Here is a 25157-nt window from a genome sequence, read left to right on the forward strand (position 1 = left end):
AACAGCTACTAACCTTTTCACGCTGGTTGAAGCAACAATTTCTGCTGAACTTGACACATCACTTATGGGAACAGAATCACACAGCCTCCCAATTTACCTGATTTCAGGAATCTCTCTTCTGCATCTGGAGAAGCAGAAACTTCAGAAACATCTGAAGATGACAGCACCAGCTCTGGAAAATCTGTAGTTTCTTCTAGAAGCTGATCAGTGGAGTGGGATCCTAGTTCTGAGAAGGAGCACTCTGCTTCAAGGATGGGAGGGGACCCTTTGGTTGAAGATGGAGTTGAAATCAAAGAACCTGGCCCCTGCTGGGTATCTCTGTCAGGACTACATCGTGCAGGAAGACCTCCTTCAAATTCAGACCTCGCCACAGAATTCACCTAGCATAGTGAAACATGTTGGTGAAAACATTCATCCTGCATGGCACTGCACACAGCAAGAAGTCATCAAAAGCATGCAGACCAGAGCCCCAGAGTAATAACCATGAAGAGCACATTAGTGTTCACCTACCTTCTGCAGTTGCTCCTGGCCCTTCTTTGATTTTTTCTTGGGTGCAAATAAGTGATCATATTCTTCTGCATATTCCAGAAGCCGTTTACTTGGCTTCCTAAGGCGTTTCCTCTCTGAATGTACTAAGAAAAAGGAAAGCAGCTTCAAGACTGTGTTTTCGAGATGGTCACAAGACAAAATTCTCCTCATGATCTGTAGATAATAGCTGTTCCTGCCTTCCCTTCCAGAAGTTCCATGTGGAAAGAGCCCTGATACGTTTTTCTCTTTGATACAGCCTCATAATTTTTGAGCTTCCTATTTTCACAATATCCTGACGTGGCAGGTGGGATTTTTAAGGACCAAAGAGACTTCAAGCAGTTCAGATAAGAAATCAAAAAAACATTAAATATCTGAGAGAATCCTGGAATTTCACCCAATGTCTCCCTAGACAAACTACATCTAAGCTTCCTGCAGTACTTTTACCAAAATCTAAGACTGTTAGCAACTCGGGCTCATCTTGCTACCTTTGCTGTTAACACAAACTCCTTTGGTTTTAGGGCAGGGGCTCAGGAAAAGAATTTTCCCGTAATACCTAGTTCACTAGTACAACATAAGCCTAACTCCTTCCCTTTCCCTCCTCCCTAACATATTTTTACATACACTACAACTGCTACTGCAAGCCCATTTACTGCTTTGCTTCCTGACAATAGATTTCACAATGAGATCAGGGAGTGAACAGTTCTCGCCAGCAACTGCAAGCTCTTCAGGGCTCATATGTCTGTGTTTGCACAATGCTGCATCATTGCAAGGGAACCACAGTAACAGGTATTTCCTCAACACAAACCTAACCACCCATGCTACTCCACAATGCGCTGCAAACTCAAAAAAACCCCAAAAAACCCCAAAAAAACCACAAAAAAACCCAACAAAAATCTACCCACCAAAAAGAGCACCCTGACACTCTACACCATCTCTACCCAGCAAGCCGCAAAAGCAAGATGATGGAAGCTTTTCTCACTTCCCAGAATACCTGACTCTTCCCCTTTTTTAGTTTTCAAAATTATCAAATAATATTGCCAAAAGATTTCTCCTAGTCACAAAAACTTTTGCAGTCTCCTGGAAGTTTAGGAACAAACAGTAAATATTCTCTTTGCTTCTTTTCATGTGTAGGAGGTGGCTTTTTCTTCTTTAAAACAAACATTTTTCTAACAAAGCATTCCAGTGCAACACTTCAGAACAGGGATGCTGGACAAGATTGCTACGCTTTATTGTGGCTTTGTGGTTAAACAAGCACAAAAGCATCAAACTTAGCCGAAAGAAGAAAGGAACAACTTTCTCAAACAACGATTTTCAGCCTCTATTACTGCTCCACACAGGTGTCTGGATAAAATACACATTTCAGCACATAACCAGTTATAGGATGAGTATCCTCACCAGGCAACTATTTGGGGCCCCAAAGTCATGCAGAGCCCACAGCCCTGTGCCAGAAGGACTGACTTAATTGCACATTTTTCCCAAAGTGAATCCCAAATGCAGTCAGATTGGCACTGGCACATCAAAAACCTGATGAAACTATTACTTATAAAAACATTGTACATCAGCAAATTCCACCAATCTTCACTTCTGCCTTACTTGCTCTAAATTGCATCCCAAAGTTTATAGCGAAAATATGCCCAAAGTTGCCATTCAACTATGAAGACTTTATATAGCTTGAGCTCTGTGGAAATCGCACAGCTGTGACTGCAATCTGTTACCATCTCTGATGCTGATACTCTGCCTGCTGCAGACAAGGATTAGCCACACCTTCTCAGAGCACTGGCAAACAGAAGAAACAACTCCTCCTGTGTAAACTGCAGTTACAACAACCTTCCAGTACCATTCTCTCTACTTTCTACGTAATTGGCTTTGCCCGATACAAAAAGACTGGTTTCCATGAACGGGTTTCACAGCACTAGAGGTTTACTCACTACCACCAGCACACTGGGGATGTTACAGCAGTCCAAACAGCTTGTCACTCACATAGGCTCCAGTGCCTTCCTAACACACCTGTACAGAGGAGCTTCAGGTGTGATTCAAGGCTTATATGCTATTTAGGACAAGGGAGTTAAGATCACGCTGCAGTTGCCGATCTGTCACTTTTGCAATCAAATCCAAGGCTCTCACTGTCACTGCATCCCTTTGTGCAGCACCAGGACAGCTCTGTGCTCCTCTCCAACACCACTCTGCCCAGGAGCCTGCTGCATTCCTCTGCTGCTTCTCTCCTAATATTACTACCTGTTACCAGCTCTTCTCTAGCTCTCTCTGTAGACTTGCATCTTCATCTCATGTAGCAACATACTGAGGGCACTTCAATTGCAAAACCACCATGAGGTTAGTTGCATCTTGGTGCAAATGAGGAACTCACTCCCTCCAGCGGGCTGTGACACTCCTGCAGCAGAGCCCTGACAGCCCCAGAAAAATACGCGTCCTCTCGCCTGTTCTGTGAAGACTTAAAGTCCTCAAAAACACGCAGCCACAGCCAGCAGTCAGTGAATGATTAAGCTGGTTATGATTTCAAACCAGAACTTTTACCCCATGCATTACACCCTATGGGCTTGTTTTCTGTGCCTGCTGTGACTTGCCTTGGGCAGGTCCTACAAGTAAGCAAGGAGCTGCCTTTTCCACACTAAAAAACAGAGGTGTAGGCACCCTCCAGCAACCAGTAGCAGCAAAATACACAAAGATATGCACTGGGGGAACATGTTAAGTGTATACACGCTCAAAATTCTCTCAAGTTATATTAATTTATGATATTGCAAATAGATCAGAGCAATTTAGTTTGGTGAAATTATGTAAAAACCTAATTCTGTTGTTTTCATTAAGATCTGCTTCCCCAGATTCTTTGCAGAAGCCTGAGCACGGTATGTGTTGAACAGTTTTGGGGGACCTATTCCCTACACACACACACACTTTTTGGTTTTTTGTGGGTTTGGGGTTTTTTTTTTGTCTTTCTCCAGCCCAGCCTCCCTAGCAGCTTCCCCCTCTTCTGCTCTCCCCTTAACCCCTCAGCCACACTAGAGCTGTAAATTAAGAAATCTGTGGTGTTCCCCAATTCATTATTAGCAGCTAATAAAATTCCATACTAAAATGCCAGAAGAACCCCCAACACAGACCTTGATGAAATCCTATAGAACAAGCCAAAGACAGACACCATGTCAAACAGCACCAGAAAAAAAACAATTGAGGCTCAGTTTCCCACAATTTTCTAGCACTGATCGATCCAGCTAACACCAAGCAGGTCACTCTAAGGAACATATTACAAAGGTAGAAGTTGTTTTTTTTTAAAATAATTCCAGGCTTGCAAGGATGCTTATTTTACCTTTCACTGTGGAGGAACAAATGATTTGTAATGTATTTGAACTTTCTGACAAAAAAGTTAAGCAAAATCCCATCTCGACTCTGCTTTCTTTGCTCTCCATGCTTACAGAGGACCCAAAACCAACGTATCACACTTTCTTCAGCTCAGATGTGTACATCCAATGTTGTCAAACAGCCCCAAGTTCCGTAACTTATGCTTTAAATGAAAAAGTATAAAATGTATACAAATACACACTCTGGCGCAAGTCCAGCTCCCTTACCTTGTGCAGAGAATTCAGACTGGGGAGCAAAGTTGCCAAGCTCTGTTTCTGAGTCCATCACACTGTTGTTTGGCTTACCACATACATTCAAACGTTTCTCAACTAAGTCTAAATGATTCTTATAGTCCTGATCTGTCAGGTCTCCCTCACGCACCTTTGAATGAGGGGAATGCCTACGTCCCAAGCACTCATTTCCCTTCAGTGAAAAGCCACGAGAATTCAGGCCAAAGGCACTCTCCAAGTTTCCTTGTTCCCTAGATCTACTGATGTGCTTATTAGATCTAGCACTGCTTTGGTTAAAACGCTGCCATCTCTTTTTGGGTGCTACGTGATTTATAACATTAGACTCATCACCAAGAGAGCTCTCACTATTTGCCTCTGAATCCAAGTCTGGACTCTCCCCATTTTCAGCAGAAATGCAGCTCTCAATATTTCTACCAGCTTCAGGTCTCCTTCCAATACGATCTAAATTGTCATCAGATAAACAGGCAGAGTCTTCATCAGTTGAATGTTCTGTTAAATCAACAGACTCTTTCCTCTCAGTATCTTCTGCTTCATTACCTAGAGGACTGGTAACCGAACCATGAACGCGGAATGCATGTTCTCCTGAATCTCTGGATAACCGACTTAGCAACTTACTTGGCCCTCCTGGTTTTAAGTCCTTTCTGTTTGAAACTGTTTTATCTCCAAGCTTTGATGACTGCTTAGATTTTGAACAGTTGCGTTTGGACACACAACTTGTGCCGTTTGTCCCAGAAACAGCAGTACTCGCGGGCTCTCTTTTACTAGTACCAATCCCTGTCAACTTGGTTGGAGGATTGCGTGAAAAAGAGTTGCTGCTTATAGTGGAGTTTGGATTTACTGTTTCCTGGGCACAATCTCCATTTTTTTCTATTTTATATGGGGGACCTATGAGAGACAAGGATTTCAGACCACTTGCAGAATTGCTTCCAGAACCATCAGCTGTGCTGGTATTTCGAAATGGGACTATATTTTGACCAGTCATCAGTTGCTGCTCTTTTGTCTTACTGTCATGCATATCCTTCAACATCATTAACAAGGTGCTGAATTTGTAATCTGGCTCAATAGGCAAACAACCATGACCAGAGGCAGAAGAGAAAAGTAAAGGTACTGTGGCCTTTGGAGCGCCAGAGTCGTTAGCATCATCATTTATGGACCGATAAGATAGCTCCTTCAGCTCTGACAAGACATGCTTCACCACCGCCGTTTCTATTTCTGTAGAATCCCTGGGTTTCTCATGCATGTTGTTTAACAGTTTCTGACCATCAACTTTTCCACTTCTCTGAAGAGAATCTCTCTGAAGGCCAGAGAAACCTTTGGTATCAGAAGAGCAGCGATTCACACCACCCTCCTCTTCTGCAAGAGAAGGCTCCAACCCAGCAACTTTTTCTTTATGCTTGCATTTTATACTCCTGATGCGGGGCAGTTTCATACTTTTCGGTTTTAAGATTGCTTGATTTGCAACAGCAGGCCAGGAGCTGTCCTTGGAAACACTTTGGGGAGTAGTGTGCTTGTTTGCTAGGGAAAGATTGTCATTTCTCACATCTGAGGAGCACTCAAGAGCCGTCAATGACATCTCAGCATCAGAGAAGCCTACTTCAAGCTCCCCATCTGCAAATTCAGCATCAAGTCTGCTGGTTACTGAACCTCCCAGAGGTTTGCGATCCCTGTATGACTTCTTCCTGGCTCTTCTGTTGCTCTTCTGAGAAAGATACATGGAAAGCTTAATGTTTCCACTTGACGTCATAGGAAACTCCCTCTCCACTTTATCTGAAGAATCACTAACTTCAAGAGCGCTAGAGGCTCTCTCTGAACTTTGGTCCATGGTATCTACGTCACTGTTCCCGCCATCTGAGAGGGAAGAGGATGAATCCGATTCAGCTTGCTTTTTCTCAATACCAGCATCAGATGTGGAATAGTGTATTTGTAATTTGGAACTGCACAAAATGCCCAGGGAGCTCTTTTCTCTCTCCAAAGATGCACTGGAAAACAAATCCCCTTGGAGAGTGTTCTTCAGAGCATCACTTTTACGATTCTCATAGTCTGGTTTCAAAGATGTCATTTCAAAACGTCTTTCTCCAAAGGAGGAAAGCAAATGGTTTTCCCTGGTGCTACTGGATGCTGTTAAGCTGCTGGCAATCCGGCGAAGTTCATGAGAGGCATGTTTATCTGGTAGGTCCCCAACAATCATGTTTCTAACTATGCGCTCTGGCATTTTTGCTTTGATTTCTCTCCTAGATGCTTCCCCTCTTGCACCACTCTTTTTTACTCTAGTCCTTTTTCTGCTGTCAGAGCTTTTTTTCACGTGTGGCTTAATGTGCAATTTTCCTTTTTCACTGGCTCGGTATCTGGAGTCAAATGCCAAGGATTTAAAACAGCCATTCAGCCGCCTGTCCCTTTCTGCTCCAGGGCCATTGGCATAGTATTCCGACTGTGCTTCCTTCTCACTGTCCAGCTCGCTGGAGTTCTGGCTGCACTTTTGATCCTCTGGCCCCCCAAGAAGAATGTCTTCTGCCTGTCCAACACTGACTTCCCATTTAGCCATAAATCTTTGAGGAACCTTAAAATTAGAGGAGACAAAAAAAAAAAAAAAAAAAAGAAAGAAAAAATTTGAGTGGATAACCAACAAGACTAAAGTGAGATTGAGATACACATGGCACAGAACAGTGACAGTCCTACATTTTGTGTCTTTAAGACAACCACAAATTCCCAGAGACTGTGTCTAGTGGACACAGAAAATACTGCTCTGGGTAAGTATCCTGCACACCTGCTGAACCTAATAAAAATCCCTGTGCATTCCCAGAACAACAAAAAGGTCCCTGCAAGCACAGGCCTCCCAGGAACCAGATGTCCCGGCATCCCAGCACACCCTGAACACAACAGCCTGTAAAGGGGAATGCATATGGCATGGATCTCTGGCACAGAAATGCAAAGCAACAGCCAACAAAAGCCTCTCAAGGCAAATGCAGCATCATTTTCTTCAAAACATTTGAGCAGACACATTTGCTTTGCTCATTCTTGATTCTTCCTGTATCCCTTGAACTCTGAGTATGATTCAAGTCCTCCCTCTCCATCAATCCACCTTGGTACAAACGTGACATATACACACACACATCTAAAATGTACTCTAGCAAATTCAAGATGTCCATTACCAAGAAGTCTCCCAGCTTTAATCTGTACCTTTAATACAAAAAGCACCCTGCATACTGGACGGGAACCTCTGCTAGCATCTAAAATCAGCAAGAAACTTATTTCTTACCTGTGTGCAGTTTTTGGCTGCACAACAGCAAACCGAAGGTTTCACAAACACTCCTAAAATGAAAACCAATTCCAAGACAGGAGGGACAACTCAAATTTCTTACACTTTTCCTTAAAAAAAAACCTCAAAACCCACACCAATAAAATCTCACCTCAGCAGATTAAAAAGTTTGATGGAACCCGATAGCAAACCAGCCAAATACCCTCAGTTTTGCATCAGATCTTGGCTTCCACAAATGCAAACCCAGAAATTTATGCAAGCAGCGAACATTTGATTCCCTCTCCTGCAGCTACACTGGCACTTCCATTTACATATAGGATGACATTTTAGCCATGCAGCACTTCCAGGACCAGAAAAGTTACTTGGGAGTGTGTAACTAGTTGTTAGGGGGCTGGGAACACAAGGAGAGAAGTCCTTAGGGCCAATACTGAACATGACCTTGGAAAAGGAAAACCAAATGAGAGCAGTAAACCCAGGGGCTCACATCTGCAAGAGCACATATAATGTAATGGTTCTGCACTAACATAAGTTGAGTACACAACTGCTAATAAACCTCTTGGAAAAAGAAAAAAAACAGACACCATTACCTAGCATTACTATCTGCTCTCTTACAGTAACACAGCAGCCTCTGTACTTCTTCACTTCAGCAATTCTAAAAAGTTAATTTCACCAGTCACCTTCCTAAAGGCTTAGACCAGACCCCTGTGTATTGGTTACAACTGCTCAGGGCTGTTACAGAATTGCAGAATCATTTAGGTTGGAGAAGACCTATAAGATCATCAAGCCCAACCGTTAACCCAGCACTGCCAAGTCCACTACTAAACCATGTCCCTAAACACCACATCTACAAGTATTCTAGATGCCTCCAGGGATGATGACTCAACCACTTCCCTGGGCAGCCCGTTCTAGTGCTTGGCTACCGTTTCAGTGAAGAAATTTTTCCTAATATCCAATGTAAACCTCTCCTGGCACAACATAAGGATGCTTCCTCTTATACTCTTAAGTTTTTACCTGGGAAAAGAGACTGAACCCCACCTTGCCACAACCTCCTTTCAGGCAGCTGTAGAGCATGACAAGGTCTTCCCTGATCCTCCTTTCCTCCAGGCTAAACAACCCCAGTTCCCTCAGCCACTCCCGGTTAAGACCTGTGCTCTAGACCCCTCACCAGCTTCGCTGCCCTTCTTTGGCCGTGCTCCAGCACCTCGATGTCTTTGATGCAACAAGCCACAAAACTCATTCCCATAGGCTCACTGACAAAGCATTTTCCAAGTCAAATTATAAGTCCTAACAGGTTTCTACAAAGAAAATTACTGAAGCAGGACTAAAAACCCCGCTGCTTTATCTGAGTCAGTGACCTAGTGAAGCGTGCAGCTCCACCTCTGCTTCAGATCAGCCAAAGGAGGCTGCCAGAGAGCACAGAAGTTATTTAGATGCGTGCTGTAATAGACATCAGGAGAGGGCTGTGCTGCTCCACAGCGCACACCAACAGACCTGACTCCTCTCTGAGCTGTCTAGGGCAGTAAAAGCTTCAGGCCACACCCTGACATAAAAAAAGAGAACTTAGAAACTCCTGGCAGCTTATAAACTACGCTCATTGCAAGTCCCTGGCCACGTTGCTGCAGTCACTGCCACAGAAGAAAGCTGTCAAAGTGTAATTCCAGGCATAAAGGAATACTCTGTGCTGTGCAGATTCAAAGGATCAAAAACATATTAGAGAAAACAGATCTTTCACCTTATGTTTGTAACCTTTTTCCTTTTGCTTTCCTCTTCTCCGAAGAACAGGCAGCTCTTCAAACTGATGTCTTCCTTCAAAGAGGACAATAGCTTTCCCAGCAACCCAGGTTTTCTCTGAAGGTTCTCCTAAGGCATCCACATAGTACTCCCGGTAAGGTCTCCGATTGGAAACTATTTTGATAAATTAAAAAGAATTAACCCCTTGCATATAACAGAATAAAGACACACAAAGAATCACAAAGCGGTAACAACCTGACAGTTAATTTCAACTACTTTTTGCTTAATAATACTCCCACACAAACGCCTGTTCTAGGGATTTCTACCCAGAACTAAGGCAGACCCCCTTTGATCTCTGCTATGTTCTGTCTTGGTACTCTCCATTTTTATGTTGTTGGGGTTTTTTCTTACAAACAATTAACAGGTCTAAGATGGGTCATCTCCCTAGAGAGCAAAGACTACTGCTTGGCTGCAAAAGAAATTTGCAAAAATATCCAGTTGTGTTTTTTTTTTTTCCCTTGAGACACGCAACATACTAGGCAGGACATTTAATTTTTGCAACTCCCTGATTAATGATTAAACAGCCCAGTCCACTTGACCGTTGGGAAAACACAACAGTGTGCTGGCAACACCCAGAATTACATCCTTCTGGACAGGATTTACTCATACAGGTTGAGCCTCTCCCACCACGATATACCACATCTTGTTCAATGCTTTGTTACCAAACAAGCTCTTATTTAGGACATAAAACATTAATAACATTATTTAAGTACACACATGCACACAAACTCTACAAGGACTACGTGAAACATGACAAAACGTTAGTTGCAATGAGCATCTCCATACTTTGGGCACGAATGTGCAGAGCAAGAGAAGAAACTCAATCATAACGGCACAACCAAAGATTTTTCAAAAGCTGCTTTCTGTGTGAGAATGATGAACAGACATGGTACAATTAAGAACTGAACTAGTACTGGAGGTGCTGGTGAAAAAGGACGGGTTAAAAGCATTAGAACAGAGCAAACAAGGCTTGAAACAAGAGATCTAAACTTCTCCCTGCATCTTGCTGCAATGTGTGCTTCACGTGCTCCTGGCAACACCTTCACCCTCTGAACCAGGAACCTAGAATTCACAGCCCATTTGGTTTGTGCTGCCTCTTCCAGGAGTGTCAGCACAATGGGGCACCCTGGCCTTTATGAAGATGGTGACATTGAGATTCTGACCAAGACCACTGGGAGGTTGACAAGTAATGACCAGGGCAACATCAAACCAAGGGCAAAGATGACAGACTTCATCTGTCCCATTCACAGTACTGGGACTCAAGCCACTGAGCCTCAATCTTCCAGCTCCAAAAATTCTTCCAAGTCAAGAGCTTGCTAAGAAAAGGCAAACTGCTTGAAACAAAACGCCATGCCTCAAACCCAAGAAAAGAGGCTTTTGCACAAGTGATGAGTTTGAAGCGACCTGCCTTGTTTTGAAGGGCTCGTTCCCTTGGCAACAGGAGAGCCAAGGCAGGAGGACCGAGCTTTCTGTGGTGCACACAGAGCCCGGCAGCTCCCCCTGCCCAAAAGCACCAGCATTCAGACCCACCCAATTCTGCCACCTCAGCATCAGGGAAGGATGACTAGGAGGTTACATAAAGCCACAACTGGAAAATGCAATTTTCCCCAGAGCTCTATTGGTTTGAACATGGATAAAACATGATGGGAGAGTCTATCATGTAGCTGGAGATCAGACCTTGCTGGAATTTGTTAATAGCATGTTTCCTCCCTGCAGAATTCCTTTATTAGAAATCCTCATACACAGGCTGAGAGGGGATTACTGGACAGCTATATACATTAAATCCTGTCCAAAACTTCATGGGGAGGGATGCAGGGGGAGAGTATGTCTGGCATACCTTCTGGCAACATATTTGACAGGAATTTGAGCACTCGAGAGGGACTATTTAAAACAGCACATTCAGTATTATCTAGAATCAGGATGAATGCCTCCCAAAGGATGAAGGGGAAGAAATAGCAAGTAAGACTACTACAGCAACCAGACTTCGGGATGACATGAGCACAATGTAGAAAAAGCTACTTCACGTCTCTAGAGAAATACTAGAGGGCTCTGAGCTGATGGCAGCTCAGGGGGGATTAAAAAATAAAAAATAGCCTACTCTCTCTCAGCACTTAGTTCTTAGGCTGGCGAGGGCCACAAAAACTGGAGAGAAATACATTGGTGAGTGGCAACCTCACCAGTCTACAGAGCTGTCAGTGGCAGATGGTACCAGTTCAAGTGGTTTCCAGTTGCCCACAAAACAAAAAAGAAAACAGAAGGGGAAAGCAGGAGCAAATAAACAAGCCTCTTTCCATTTGTGACAGTCTCCCCATGGCAGCCAGTATGATCCTAAAAGCAAACCAATCACCTCCCCTCTGTTGTCTCTATCACTCACCTACATTTCTCTGCCTTCAGCTTGTAAAACTCTCTTCCTTCTTGGCTCTCCCCTTCATTCATGCAAGCACAGCTCTGTTATTTCCCCAATCTCTTTCCCTCACACTCAGCTGGCTCTTGGTCTCACTGACACACTATGCCCTAAACTTTCACATATGTGGCTCCATCTCCAGGTTTTTCCAGTATTTCCCCATAAACAGCCCCTTGCTTCCTTGTGCCAAACAAGACCAAAAAAAAATTCGCTTCCTCACACACTCCCATCACACCTTCAGTCACTTAGCAGCTACACTGCACTGCCCCACACCTCACTTCTCAGCCTTTCCAGACCCCCATTCTCCAGGCCTGGCCGATTCTCCGTGTCCACACACACTCCGAGCTTCCCAGCTCTGCTTGGCTACCCACTGCATGTCTCTGTCCTCACCTCTCTGATCCACCTCCTTTTTTGCTGTATCTTCTTTCTGAGAGGCTGCTTGCTCTTGTGCACTGCCCTGAGCTCAGTCTAGCTACTCATCCTTCCTGTACTCTCAGAAGAAAAGCTTACATGTCCAACAGCTATCTGTGCCACTTCCATCACCCTCAACCCCATCTTCCTCCTGTCACCTCCCTGATCTACACCTGCTTTATAGATCCAGGTCTTCTAAAGTACAGTCTATTTCTTCATTCCTTTCAAGGGCCAGAAATGTTTTTTAAATTAAAAACTGCAGCACCCTGTCATACACAACACCTCCACTTTGTGGTCTGAGTAGATATAGTACCTTTCATTTTTGAGTGACAGTCCAGCACTGGATCATGACAAATTGTGCATGGCCACCATGGGCGTCTGTTGAACTTGGCCCAAACAAGATCCCCAACTTCATACTTCACTGGAGTGGGTTTCTTCTTGGCTCGGATCTTTAGGAAAAAACAGAACACAAGAAATCACTAAAGCTCCAGATGCTTTTAAAGAGATTTGCCTCTCCCCCCTTCGTGCATCTGGCCACCAGAGACATTTACATTAAAAAGCAAGTCCTGATTTTACTTAGTGGCTCCTACACCTTCAAAGAACACTATGGTTCTCCTCATCCTTCTGAAAGAACAAAACAATAAACCAGGGTTTGAGACCTTTTTTTTGTGTGTGTGATTTTGTAGCAAGGAGCATGACCTCTGGTATGTGACTACACTCAAACATCACACATTTGAGCAGGTAAATATTTAGAGTCACTACTAGCCTCCATTACTTCACTAACACAGATTTGTTCATTTCAAACATACCAAAAAAAAGTAGTAGTAAGAGGCAATGACACACTCCTAACTGGAAGAATGTGATGAGAACAGCAAATTAAGTGTTTATCAATTGCAAAAAGAAACAGTTGATATGTACGAACTAATAACCTCCCTGCTTCTCAGATGTGCTCAGGAAAAAGCTTCACCATAAAGTACTTGAAATCAAAAGCAGGCACAATCAGAAAAAAACCCCTTAAATCCTAATTTTTAGTTTATATGCACAGAGCTGCCATTGCTCTGCCCCAAAACTAGAAAACAGGAGAAAATGAGCACAAGAGCAGTCATCCCCCCTCTAGGAGACACACACACACACACACACACAGACTTTGCCTGTTTCCAAAAACTGCTCACAAGTATCAGCAGTGTACAAACAGTCACCCAAACCCCCTCTGCTTCCCACGGCTGTGCAGTGATCACAAGAACGTCAAAATATTTCAATACACAAAAAAAAATTCTAATGCTGCTTAATGGCATTTCTGTCTTGCTATTGAAGGGCAGAGAGCAGGTCCTGTGCTGTTTGCTAAGCACACGTGCTCTCTGCCTGGATGCTGCACTACGAGCAGAACCTCTGCCAAAAAGAGGATCCAGGAGCTTACCAGTGGTGTGACTAATGGAGACAAGACGAGGTACCATAGGTTTTCACAGGACACTGGAGTCCCCACGCCCAGCTGCAGGGTATCCTGCCTGTTTACCAGCACCACCAGCCAACGCACATCCCAAGTGGGTTCAGCATTTTAAGAGCTCTAAAGTGCTGCAGGTATCCTTGCCAGTAAATAGCGGCAATATACTCCTCATTAAAGCTGTCACAGCACAAATACACACCTTCTCACTTCACTTCTCTGTCCTGCTCACCAGCCTTCCCAAGGTAGTTTCTTGCAATTCACAGTTTAACATCCTAGCAACTAAAACACAACAGGCCTCTCTAATAAAAGGTATATTCTGCATCAGGTTGAATTTTATGGGTTTTCTTCATGTGGTTAAAGACAATACAAAAGGATAAACCCCTCTGTTACATGAAAAAAGCAGGTACTGATGTTACAGACTACATTGCTGAAATTCTTCTCGCTCGGCCATCAAAAACCACGCAGTAACTTATCACTGAGCAGGAGCTCAGGAACATGGAATGAAGACACCATACAGAGGGCTGCAGACCCTCATTCTGTCACTGCCTGCTGCAGCCTCCACACCTCCACCACGACACAAACACAGGCTTTCTGGAACAAAAATACGCACCTGTGAGCACAGGAGCAGAGGTGCTAGCTACCTTTACCGGTGCTTTTAAAAAGCAGATGCACTTTTAGATGCAAATTCCATCACCACCACCCCAGCCTTTTTTTTTCTCTCCATTTCCAGCTTCTGTTCTTCCTGTAAACGTGACTTTTGCAACACATCTTCCAACCCTAGGCTTTAAGGAGCATATGTATATCATAACTGATCATCTCAAACGCAGTGCACAGTACAATGTATGTGCATCTTACTGACAACTGTAACCTGAGCACAGTCAGCTCGACAGAACAGTAAAACTATGCTGGGGACCTGCCAAAGCCATTCACACTGATCCACCTGAGGGACACCCACACCCCCTGCCTAGAGGCAAGTCTGCATTTAAATCAACTTTGTCACCCTCTAATACCCCACTCAGCCTCTCTTGAAAATGTGGCTTTCAAGGAACTATTCAGACAATGCTTAAACAGTTACCTCTCTTTCCGAGCAGCCAGCAACCATTCTCATTCCTCTGTTTGCTCTCTCCCTTCTAAGGCATTAGTAGTCAGACACTGGCCTCAAGGTTGCCCACCAAAGGCTCCACCAGTGGGTCGAGAGGCAGATCAGAAGAGCCATGTTCCAGCGTCCCTGAGAAAAAGCCTTGTAACAGGACACACTGCAGCAGGCTGCAGTCCTCTACTATTTCCCTGTCTACTCTCCCTACATCCCACCACCTGGCCAGAGATGCCTTTACATATCCATAGAAAAAAAAGTTCTGCTAAGGAGTTTTAAGGTTTATAACATTAAAAAAAAGAAACTAGTAGAGGAGTGAAAGCAGCAGTTATTACCATTTCTAGGTACAGCAAGACTCTTCCTTTAAACTCTGCTGCATGATGCCAGAATTACAGCCCCCAAATTTCTTGGGTAAGAATACAACAAATTTCATTCCTATTACAGTTAACATTTACTATGCCCAGATCAAACTGCTAATATTGGCCATCAGGCTAAAGTTCAGCCCTGCAGTAACCGTGATTTTTCTGTGAGCTAGGGAAAGCGCAAGTTGTTTTTTTAAAAACAATGAACTTCAGATGTAGTCCCTACACATGGTCAGAGAGCATTGTTTACCTACAGAGCATGGAGACGTTCAAGCATTTAAATAAAAAAAACTTGTGAGCCATTGCATACCAGGTAGGTACCATGTTGTAACTCCAGTGTTGATACACTGAAGAAATTCAAAGCAGGGAAGAGACTGAGTTAGCAAGAAAAGGAAGGACAGTGCCTTGCTCTGTCAGTGAGCAACACCACAGGCTTTGTATCTATCTAGACATTCTCCTGAAGGGAGCTGGTATGTTTGGCATTAATTTGCTGTTCAGATGGGACAAGCTACAGCCTACACTCTAGACAATATGCAGTTATTTCAGATCACCTTGTGCTATTTTTGGTGAGGACATGGATTTATCTTTCCAATGTTTTTCAAGCTCTCTCCACCCATGCAAGACCCCAAATGACCACTAATCACTGAGGAAGGGGTCACAAGCCAAGGTTCAGCAGCAGGATGACACAAACATTTCTATCTTGAAAGTCAGCTCCTGAATTTGTACTATGCTAAACACACCAGTCTGCAATTCACCAAGTGAAATATCGAAAGTCTGTGCTCAGCTTCATGAGAAAGGAGGCTTTCTAATAGAAAGCAAGCATCTCTGCCCTCCTAAAATTCTCACCATAAGGCAAATAGGAAACATACCAAGAAATAAAGCTTACTTTTCTAAGTGGTTTTATTATTGCACACATACTATCAGTCCTCAACTGTCTCTCACCAATCTTCTGCCCTTTAAAATAACCACATCGTTAAAAAGTGACAAAGTTAAAAAGTGACAAAAATAACACTTATCTGTTCTTTGTTACATCACTTGAAGTTCCTGTTCAATCCATTAATCTTGAGGGAAGAAGTGTCACAAAGCACAAGTCCACAAACACATGCATATGCTGACAGCCATGGGGTGCAACTTTCCTGCAGCGCTGGAGCAGTACTGTCACCTCCACCGCAGTGTGGCACAGCAGCAGACAAGCCACGTGCCCAACAGTGAGACAGGGGATGCAACCAGCTTGGCAGAGCCACAGTAAGACCAAACAAACTGCGTGCAAAGGGGCAGATATACATCTACTGTCACAAGCCAAGATTTTTGATATTGTATATCCAAAAAGCCCAGCTGTCCAGAGACCAGACACTGAGCTGCAACCATCATAGCCCTGCACACTTGAAACTCAGACCTGATTTGGAAAGACGTGACAGAAATGCTTAGCCAAAACAGCCCTATTAGAGTTTATTCCTGACTTAAATTATAAACATGATATTATTCAATGAAGCAGCGGACAGAACATGCTTTTGGAGAAAGGCTGGGGCAGCAAAAGAGACTGTGCGTGAGGATGGAGAAAAGCAAGAAGGAAGCCACTGACCTCCAAGAATAATGAAGGAAGATCCTGCCAAGCCTGTTTCAGGCACAAAGTGGACAGAATCAAAGCCAAGGAAGAAAATAAAAGGAGGCAGCCAAATCCAAATGATAATTGAACAATACAGTATAAACAATGACACTAATAGCCTTTTCCGCTGCAGCCGATACCTGCCCAGGGCCCTGCAGCAGGAGCACAGGATATCTCATGAGCAGATCTCACCACACTAGTAGCTGCCAGGTAAGTCACACCCCATGCACCAGCCAGCGCATACATCTGCGCCAGGGGCAGAAGGCAGCAACAACTCTGCCCCGTAAGCTTCCAGTGCTCTCTTCAAACCTTCTCATTCCAGCATCAGGTTGCCCCTCCCTGCAGCCCATCTACCCCCAGGATTACAAACAGGCTGTTCCCAGTATCTACTCCTTACTAGTTAGAACTGGAACCCTGGTGATGGTCAGTCCACCATCTCCCTCGTGACCACCTTTTTTTCCTTAAAGTTCAATGATCATTAGTTTTCTCCTGAACAGGATGAGATAGCAAGGAGTTCACCTAATTCCTACAACCCACCCCCAGATACGGCTGAACTGGCTGAAGATCAACAGCTCTTCGTACTAGCACAAAAAAAATATATCTAACAAAGCAAATTTGAGGCAGAGATGACATCTGAAGACACTTGGACTAGCCTGGGCAAAACAGTCTGCTTAAAGCAGGATCTACTAACAATCTAATCACATGGTTGGTGTCACCAGTGTGCCATGCCTAGGACATGCCACTCCCAACTCCTGCCATTTCACCATCATACAACAGGTCATTTACCCTCTGCCCTTGCAAAGGAGGGGCAGCAACTGGGGCAAATTCTATTAAAAGCACTCCCAGAACCAGTCTGGAAGGGCATTGCTAAAAGTATCCTAAAAGCACTTCCCTGCAGCTAAAGTTCAACCTCATTTTTCCAAATTTTCCAAAAATATTTTGACATTTTTTTTATTACTTTCAAAAAATAAATTCCAAAATTACAGTTTAAGACAAAGCAGAGCAGCTTCAACCTCAGCCCTCTGAGCTCAGGCTTATCCTTCTGTCCTGAGCCCATACAGCTCCTCTCACGAGCAGGGGGCCCAGAGCCTTTAACTCCAGTCACAGAATCAAGCAGCGATGGCTGCAACTCTCATACAGTAACTGCTGCTGACAGTCGGAGATAGTTAACAATTCCTACGACCATCCTGCTCCTAAGGGTGGGGAGGTTGGAAAGAAGTCTAAGTGATCCACTGTTCATTATTTCATTCTGCTCCAACACTCATGCACTGGGAAATGAACAAATACAGATAAAGGAAAAAAGACAGCAATTGGGGAAATAATTTTTACTGGTGAATGTTGCACGTAAAAGATAAAAAGGAGATGAGATTAAGAACAACACTGAAGCAAAGTCAAGAACTGAAATTAGTAACTGCTTGTGATGAAAGCCAAAAAATAAATTCTCATTTGCAAAGATCCCGGTTTTAAGTAAGTTTTTCTGAAATCAAAACCAAATTGGCTGAAAAAAACATAAAATGGAAAGAATATTAAATTATATGTACTTCGTAGCTTAGTAAGTATTCGAAGCCAAGCAAAAACGTCATCAATCAAAGTTTCCTCCACGCAAAGTATCATTACCGAGCGTATGAGCTTTCAGCCCTTATAGAGAGAGGGTCCAATCCTGAACCTGCACTCATGCAGGCAGAGCAGGAGCCCTCTGTGCTCCACTGTGAAAAAACTTACAGGAATAAATCCCTGCACAGGGAGAGGGTAAGCCCAACGGGAGTAAGTTATGTACAAAAACCACCCAAACCACAACACCTGCATGGTGTATCTGCTGAAGCCATCACCTCCCTCACCACAGTAATCATCACACTGACACTTCAAGTCAAACGCAGAAGTCGGAAGAAGCCTGCTGGAAACCCACAGGCAGCCTGCACTGCTGGGGACCAGGGGACATGCCCTTTGTCCCCTGCACTGCTCCAGTCTTCCTTCAGATTCAGCACTGCAGCAAAAAGCAAACAGGCATCTGACCTACATTCACATCTGAAAAAGTATACTACCTCTTATCTGGGACCATTATCACGCAGAAGTGTTAAATACTCACCAATTAAATATTCACTAGCAAAAAATACAGCAGAGATTATGATACAAGCCAAACTTCTGTTATCTACATGCCTACGGATATTTGTTGTCTTTGGCAAGTTTTTAGTACGTTTTCCAGGCTGCAGCAGCCTATAAACGCAAAGGGTGCTACGTACATATGAACTACCGTGAAAGGCTAAATTAAAGAGATCTGACTGCACTACATTTGGTAATTCATATATCCTGAAGCATTTCTATTAAGCTCAAGAGTTACAAACATCTGGATTTTAAATAAAGAATGTACTGATGGGAGAATACCAAGTCTCGGACACCAAGGTAACTGGTTAACAGCATCCCTGTTTCACTTAATGGAGATCTTTTTCCTTATGGACTGGATAGAACAGCAGTACAATAGAAAGCTTTAGCACTTCAGCATCCTAATAATCAGAAGCACACCGGACAGCAAGGTTTGAGGAAGGCAGAAAGAAGCAGGAAAGAAGGGGTACGATCTCACCAGATCCCTGGTGGAGAGAAATCCACAGACACACAAACATACAAAAGATTTCAAGCCACTGCCAGGAGCCTGAAACAGGAAAGACTCTTTTAACACTTGATTATCCGCATACATTTCAAGTGATAAACCAAGTTCTCTTTAAATCTGGCTTTTCTAACCAGCACTAAATGTTTCAAGCAAGAGGAACTGCAGGCATTACCAAAACTCAGCTATGTCTCACAAAGAAAAAATATCACAAGTACCTTATGTCAGAGAACTGGCATAAAAACCTAAACTGAAACCAGGTCATCAGATCTGCCCCCTTTTTTCAGCCTTACTTTTGTGCTCCTCTGTATATTATCAAACAAATTGTGAACAAGCAAGACATCTGATAAACACAATGTTCGTCTTCAGACAGGAAGTTTCTAAACCCTTGAAATGAAAAACTGATTCAAACTGTGCAAAATAAAACTTGGTTATTCTAATTTATATATGTAAATTGTATCCATTACAGCTTAATCTGTAATGCTTCATTCTGCTTGCTAGAGAACACATACATGCAGCACAAAGTGAATATTGCATTAGAACCTCAACGGTTAAAAACTGGGAGTTTGGGTTGAATTAAATGTGTAACTACTAACACTTGCTTGTTCATTCTTTTGGTTTGTTTGTTGGTTTGGTTTGGGGGTTTTTTGGGTTTTTGTTGAGTTTTTTTTTATTCCATTTTAAATGCTTCTTTAAAAGCAACAAACATTTAACATGGGTTTGCAAATTTAATCTTCTGCAGAAATTATGGATCGTGCACAGAAGGTGAAGGTACAATCCCACTTTGTTAGCCCAAATGCAAAGATGCCACTTACAAAAGACCATAACCTCCTCAAAATGAGGTGGTATTCAGCATGCACATTCTCCCTGTCCAACTGAACCATTTTTCCAAAACAAAAAATTGTACATGTTCTGTTCACATAAAATTAAGTTTTAATTTGCATTTAAGATTTCAGCTGCTTTTGATGAATCCCTACCAAAAATGCAATCTGAAGTTCTGAACACTAGCAGTGCAATAAACTTACCTTGTACTTATTTATTTGTTTGTATCTATTCACACTTAGAGCCATGCCCTGAGGGAGGTTCATGCTTCTACCATCAGGTCCTGCAAACTTATGCTTCAGAGAGGCTTCCTAATCTTTATGCTGCACATCCAGCTTCCTAAACATACCCCCACATATACTGTGAGAGGACAGCCAACTAAAATTAAGAAGAATCGGACTTGTTTCACTGCTATTTAGAAATCTGTGGGAGACTGCCACATTAGCCAAAATAGTAAGAAGTCTGAATAGGTGCTTGGGAAAAATCGAACAACAAAGTAACATCAGGGTGAACAGAGAAACTACTAAAAGTGAGATAACCACCCTGCTCCTTGCCCTTCTTGCATGAGGCAACAGCCAGGTTTCTATCTTTCCACCAACAGTGGGAGGAAAAGTCACGAACACACTCCTCCCAGACTGGAGGAACGTGGAACCTTCGAGCAGGGCCCAGGGCAAGAGCCTCGTGGCATGCTCAGCACCAGAGGCCCTACAGGAGCTGAAAAAAGCTGGAGGAATCCAGTGTGCTGAGATATTACTGTGCAAGATATTATCTGTTCACTTTTTCCTAAAAAATAGCAAACCAAAAGGCACCCCATCCTTTGGCTAGTATGCGATACTGTTGGATTGCTCTATCCAACTCAACACTTCTGGTTTCTCACACTCTGAAGTGAATTTCTGCATGTCCAGAAATAAATTAAAAAAAAGTCCCCAATGCATTAGTTGTGATGAGTGTCTAGAAAGTTCTTATGAGTTACACTGGTATTTTATTACCTATAAAACTTTTTCCTGAAGACCACAGCAGCGTGAATGTGACATCTCCCACAGCAATCGCAGCTATCCCATACTGGATGTAACCCATGGAACAAGCTCCCTATCGAGAACTTGCACAAAGCTTTGCTTAGCAACCCTGCTGCTCCCTACCACAGCACTTCACCCACCTGCACCCACCCACCCCACCCCCCCGAGGAAGAGGATGGAGAGGGACATGGAGAGGGACAGGGGGAAGCCTGCAGGACTGGAGATGCGTTGCCCTTTCCCTGTGGCTCAGTCACTAACGGCACTCCCGGCCCCGCTCCCTTTCCCACATCACTAGTGCTGCCCCTTCCACCTGCCGCTTCACGCAGAGCCACAGCAGCAGCTCAGCACCCAAGCCGATGCCGCTGACTGTCAGACAAACCATCCATTTACAGCTTGTGCAGCTCCCTCACAGCTGAAGCTACCACCAAACCCGGCAACGAGCTGAGTGGGTCAGCTCAGTACAAACCTGCTGCTCTGGCTGTGCTAGAGACAGAACCAGCCATGGCCAGACCTACCCTCATGAGTGCTGGGAAAGACAGATGATACACAAGGACTTTTCTCTCAATTTCTTTTTCCCATTTTTCCAAAGACCCAGATGAGATAAATCTTGATGCAATCTTAATGGTAACCACAGAAAGCCAACATGTCAACTTTAACGAGCGCTTCTCCATCCTTCAATAGAGGCAAAGCAACACTGCTGAAATTCCTCCTAGCTTCATCAGTGCTTCTGGACACAAGAGATGGATGTGCACCAAGTCAATCTTTATCGCTATTGCACATTTAATCACTGCTGCAAAGCTACTGTGAGCAGCCACACCGAAACCAGATTTCTCATTTAACAAGAACAGAGAACTTCAGCTGGCACCTGCCAGCAGTGTCAGCCTCTGCCTCCAATCCACAGCAGCATCCTCCCCTCCCCTGGGTGCTGCAGCCAGGAGCATCCACTCAGGTCAGCCAAAGCAACACCCATGCTCCTACCCAGGACTGTACCAGTGAGACACCCAACTCTCCACTTTCCAGTCTGTCTCTGCACAGCACCACAACTCTGCAGGCATGCCGAACTCCTTGGTGCTACCATTCCACTCCCTTGCTGCAGCTACTCGCTGAGAGGAGCCCAAACACACATCTGTGTGCTGCATGTGGCCTTGCTAATGCTCCCCGCTGGCACCCCAATCCTGCACCACTGAGAAACCTTGCACACTTAGCAAGAAGGCCCCTATAATCCCCAGGCACAACTGCAAGGACTATGCTCAAGCATCTCCAAACCCAGAAACTACCTGTGCCTGACTGACCTCCCCACAGGCTAAACCATGAATTGCTCTTTGCAGCCCTTCCCAGAGCACTGGTAGAGCAACTCCAGTGCCCAGGCACAATCCTGTCCCACCGCACACTGAGAAGCCCTAAACCCTTTTACTAGTGCCAAACCATTTCTTTGATGTCACCACCACACCTTGCAGTTTCCCACACCAGCTTGACCTTAACTGGTAACACTGCACTCACCCCAATGTAACACAACTTCCAGCAACTATTTCAGCAAAGCAAACTGCAACTTTTATCACCCCTTCTCCCAACACAGGACAGCCAGTCAGGCAGGAGATGGCAGCCCTGCCTGCTCCAGAAGCGACCCACAGCACAAATGCAACATTACACTTGACTCAACACAAAATTCACACAGGTCAAACATTGCAACTAACATGAGCAACGTGTTCTGTAACTCAGTGGTCTGCAAACTTTCAGCTGCAAAAAAATACTCTGATGCCATGAAATTATATGAAAGCAAGCAAGGCTATTGTTGATAGGTCTAAATTCACTAGACAAGAGTCTGCACCTGGGAAGTGTTTAGGGGTCCACAAATCAATAGAGGTTGAAAACTGCTGCTCTAATTCAAAGCAGACTCTCTTACAGACCTTTTCCACCCATTAACTTGGAAATCCTGGCAATGTCTTACCCAACATAAAGGATTTAACTCCCATTTTACCGAGCAAAAACTGCATTGCACAGCACAGATGGCTCTGTGCAGACAGAACAAAACATGGGTCATATTTTTCTGGTATTAAAAATGGCATTAACTTTATTATTATTATTTTTTTAAAAATTCACAGGGAAAGCCCCCCTGCTAGGATTGAGTTTGTTTCTTCAGGTGCTTCTATTCCCTGTGCCTGTCTAAATGCCAGAGCAAATAACTGGAAAAAAACAATCAAAATTACTACATACAAGAAGCTATCAGTCACAGGCAAGAAAAACAAGAGGCATATTCTAAGCAACTAGACAAAATTGATCATCACCCATAACACTGGTTTTTAAGTTAAGAATGTCTTTTTAGGAAATACTGTCCCAATTATAACTTGAAACATACTACTGGGGGGGGGGGCTCAAGTAGCTTGTTAATCATTTTCAGAGTTGAAGACACCTCTTCAGTGAGCTACAGATTTGTTCACTTAACATGAGGAAATTAAAAAAAATATGATACAACCTAGTAATTGTTACACATCACACAGTTTAACCCCACTTCTGGGAACCGGGTGCAATGAGGTGCAACAAGAAGCTGCTACACTGCAAGAGGCAATCAACAAATCCCCGACTTCACGCAAAACAGAAGTGTGTTGCCCTGAAGACAAACACTACTGCTACAGCAAACTGAGCCGCTACCATTGATTTTAACAAGGGCTTAGAAGAAGCTGCAACAGCAGAACTAGAATCACTGTACCCTCATCAATGTAAGATTTCTTGGAAAAAAAAGGTTCAAGTCCTGGGAAACGCACTTTTCCAAAAGGTATCACACCAGCCAGTAAATACAAAGACAGTCAGAACAGGTCACAGGCCTCGAGAGGCAGCATACATCCTAAAAAAAGCACCTGTAAAAGCCAGTTTTGTTGCTACTGTTGGCCATTTTTTCCTGTAACAGTAGCAGGTGACATACTAAGCGTGCCACGCTGTATAGAGTAGAACTGCACTGCTTAATAGCCCAGTGAAGTCTACACTCCTCTAGTCTTCACTAGAGACGTGAAAGTATTTATGACTGCAGAGAGTAGGTTAACCAGGACATTGCTTGAATGAAGTCTCTCTTACCCTAGCTTTAAAAGTAAGTTTAAATAGAGAAAGCAGAAGCGACATACAGGTTTATACCATTACATTCAGCAAAACCTTGCCTTCAAGACTGTCCAAACTGCAAGAAACACCTCTAGTTTTGCGATTTCAGACAGGTATGTTCAGCTTGAGAGCTGTATGGCCCCACACGAACTGCAAAGGCATCAATCACTCAAATTTCACATGGCATGACAGGTAGCCAGCACATCCATACTTTCATAGACCCAATCCGCTGTGCAGAAGAGCTCTAGATCCTACAAACTGTTCAAAAAATTGCCATCACTCAAAGCGAGCTGCTCCTTACACCTAGGGTACACAGTCCTGCTGGGGCAGCATGTTAACACCCGCTCACACCACCAAGGCAAAGAGGCAATGCAGTACTGTCACATCATGAAAGCACCAAAAGTCATTAAGGACCTCAAAAATTTACGGCTGAGCAGTAACACAGCCTAGGACACTGCCCTAACTGTGGAAATATCCACTGCTCTGGATGCCTACCACAGCTGAAGTCCCTTGCAGGTAAGTTTAGAACTATTCAAGACACAGATGTCCTTCAGTACAGGGGCCCAGTGCATGCCAGCAGACTGCACAACCAGGTAAGATCCAGCTATGTGCTCTTTTCCGAGAAAAAAAATAACATCTTCCAAACAGTGTAAACCTTAGTGGCAAAGAAGGGAGTGCACAAGATCAGACACACAGCGACAGCAGTACACCCAAAGCCTGTTCTTACCAGGTGCACACAGAGGGAGACCATGCCTGCTGGAAGCACAGACTGCCACAGAATTAATCTTCTCACCAGGAAGATGTCAACTGGCTGAGGAAATTTATGTTCCCTGCTCAAACAAGCCACCGCCATGCCTATTGTATCTCAGGGATATAACGTTACCAGTAGTTAGTTACACCTCAAATCAACAGTCTGTAGTAGGAGATTCTTTCAGAAATATTTACAGGACTAGCAAGTATCACGTGGCATTGGTTCCCTTATTTTATTTTTAGCAAAGAGAGAAATGGCACTAGACATGTCAGTTAATAAACGAAAGCCCAGAGTAACTCTCACATAGGGACACAAACATTTTATAATGAGAGTTGTTTCCCAGAGCTGCAGATTGCAATGGAACTCAAGTTCATCACGG

The 25157-nt window shown here is 43.8% G+C and overlaps 1 protein-coding gene across 1 annotated transcript in view; it reads right to left on the minus strand.

Annotated features, from left to right (window-relative positions):
• Positions 1-25157, minus strand: part of NSD1 (nuclear receptor binding SET domain protein 1) — a 65974-nt gene that overhangs the window by 36223 nt on the left and 4594 nt on the right. Inside the window, 5 exon segments of the mRNA XM_056349456.1 lie at positions 98-380; positions 511-632; positions 4107-6687; positions 9119-9291; positions 12306-12441. Coding sequence (XP_056205431.1) covers positions 98-380; positions 511-632; positions 4107-6687; positions 9119-9291; positions 12306-12441 — 3295 coding nt within the window.

This window comes from Falco biarmicus, chromosome 8 (genome assembly GCF_023638135.1).
Source record: "Falco biarmicus isolate bFalBia1 chromosome 8, bFalBia1.pri, whole genome shotgun sequence".
Taxonomy (NCBI): Eukaryota; Metazoa; Chordata; class Aves; order Falconiformes; family Falconidae; genus Falco; species Falco biarmicus.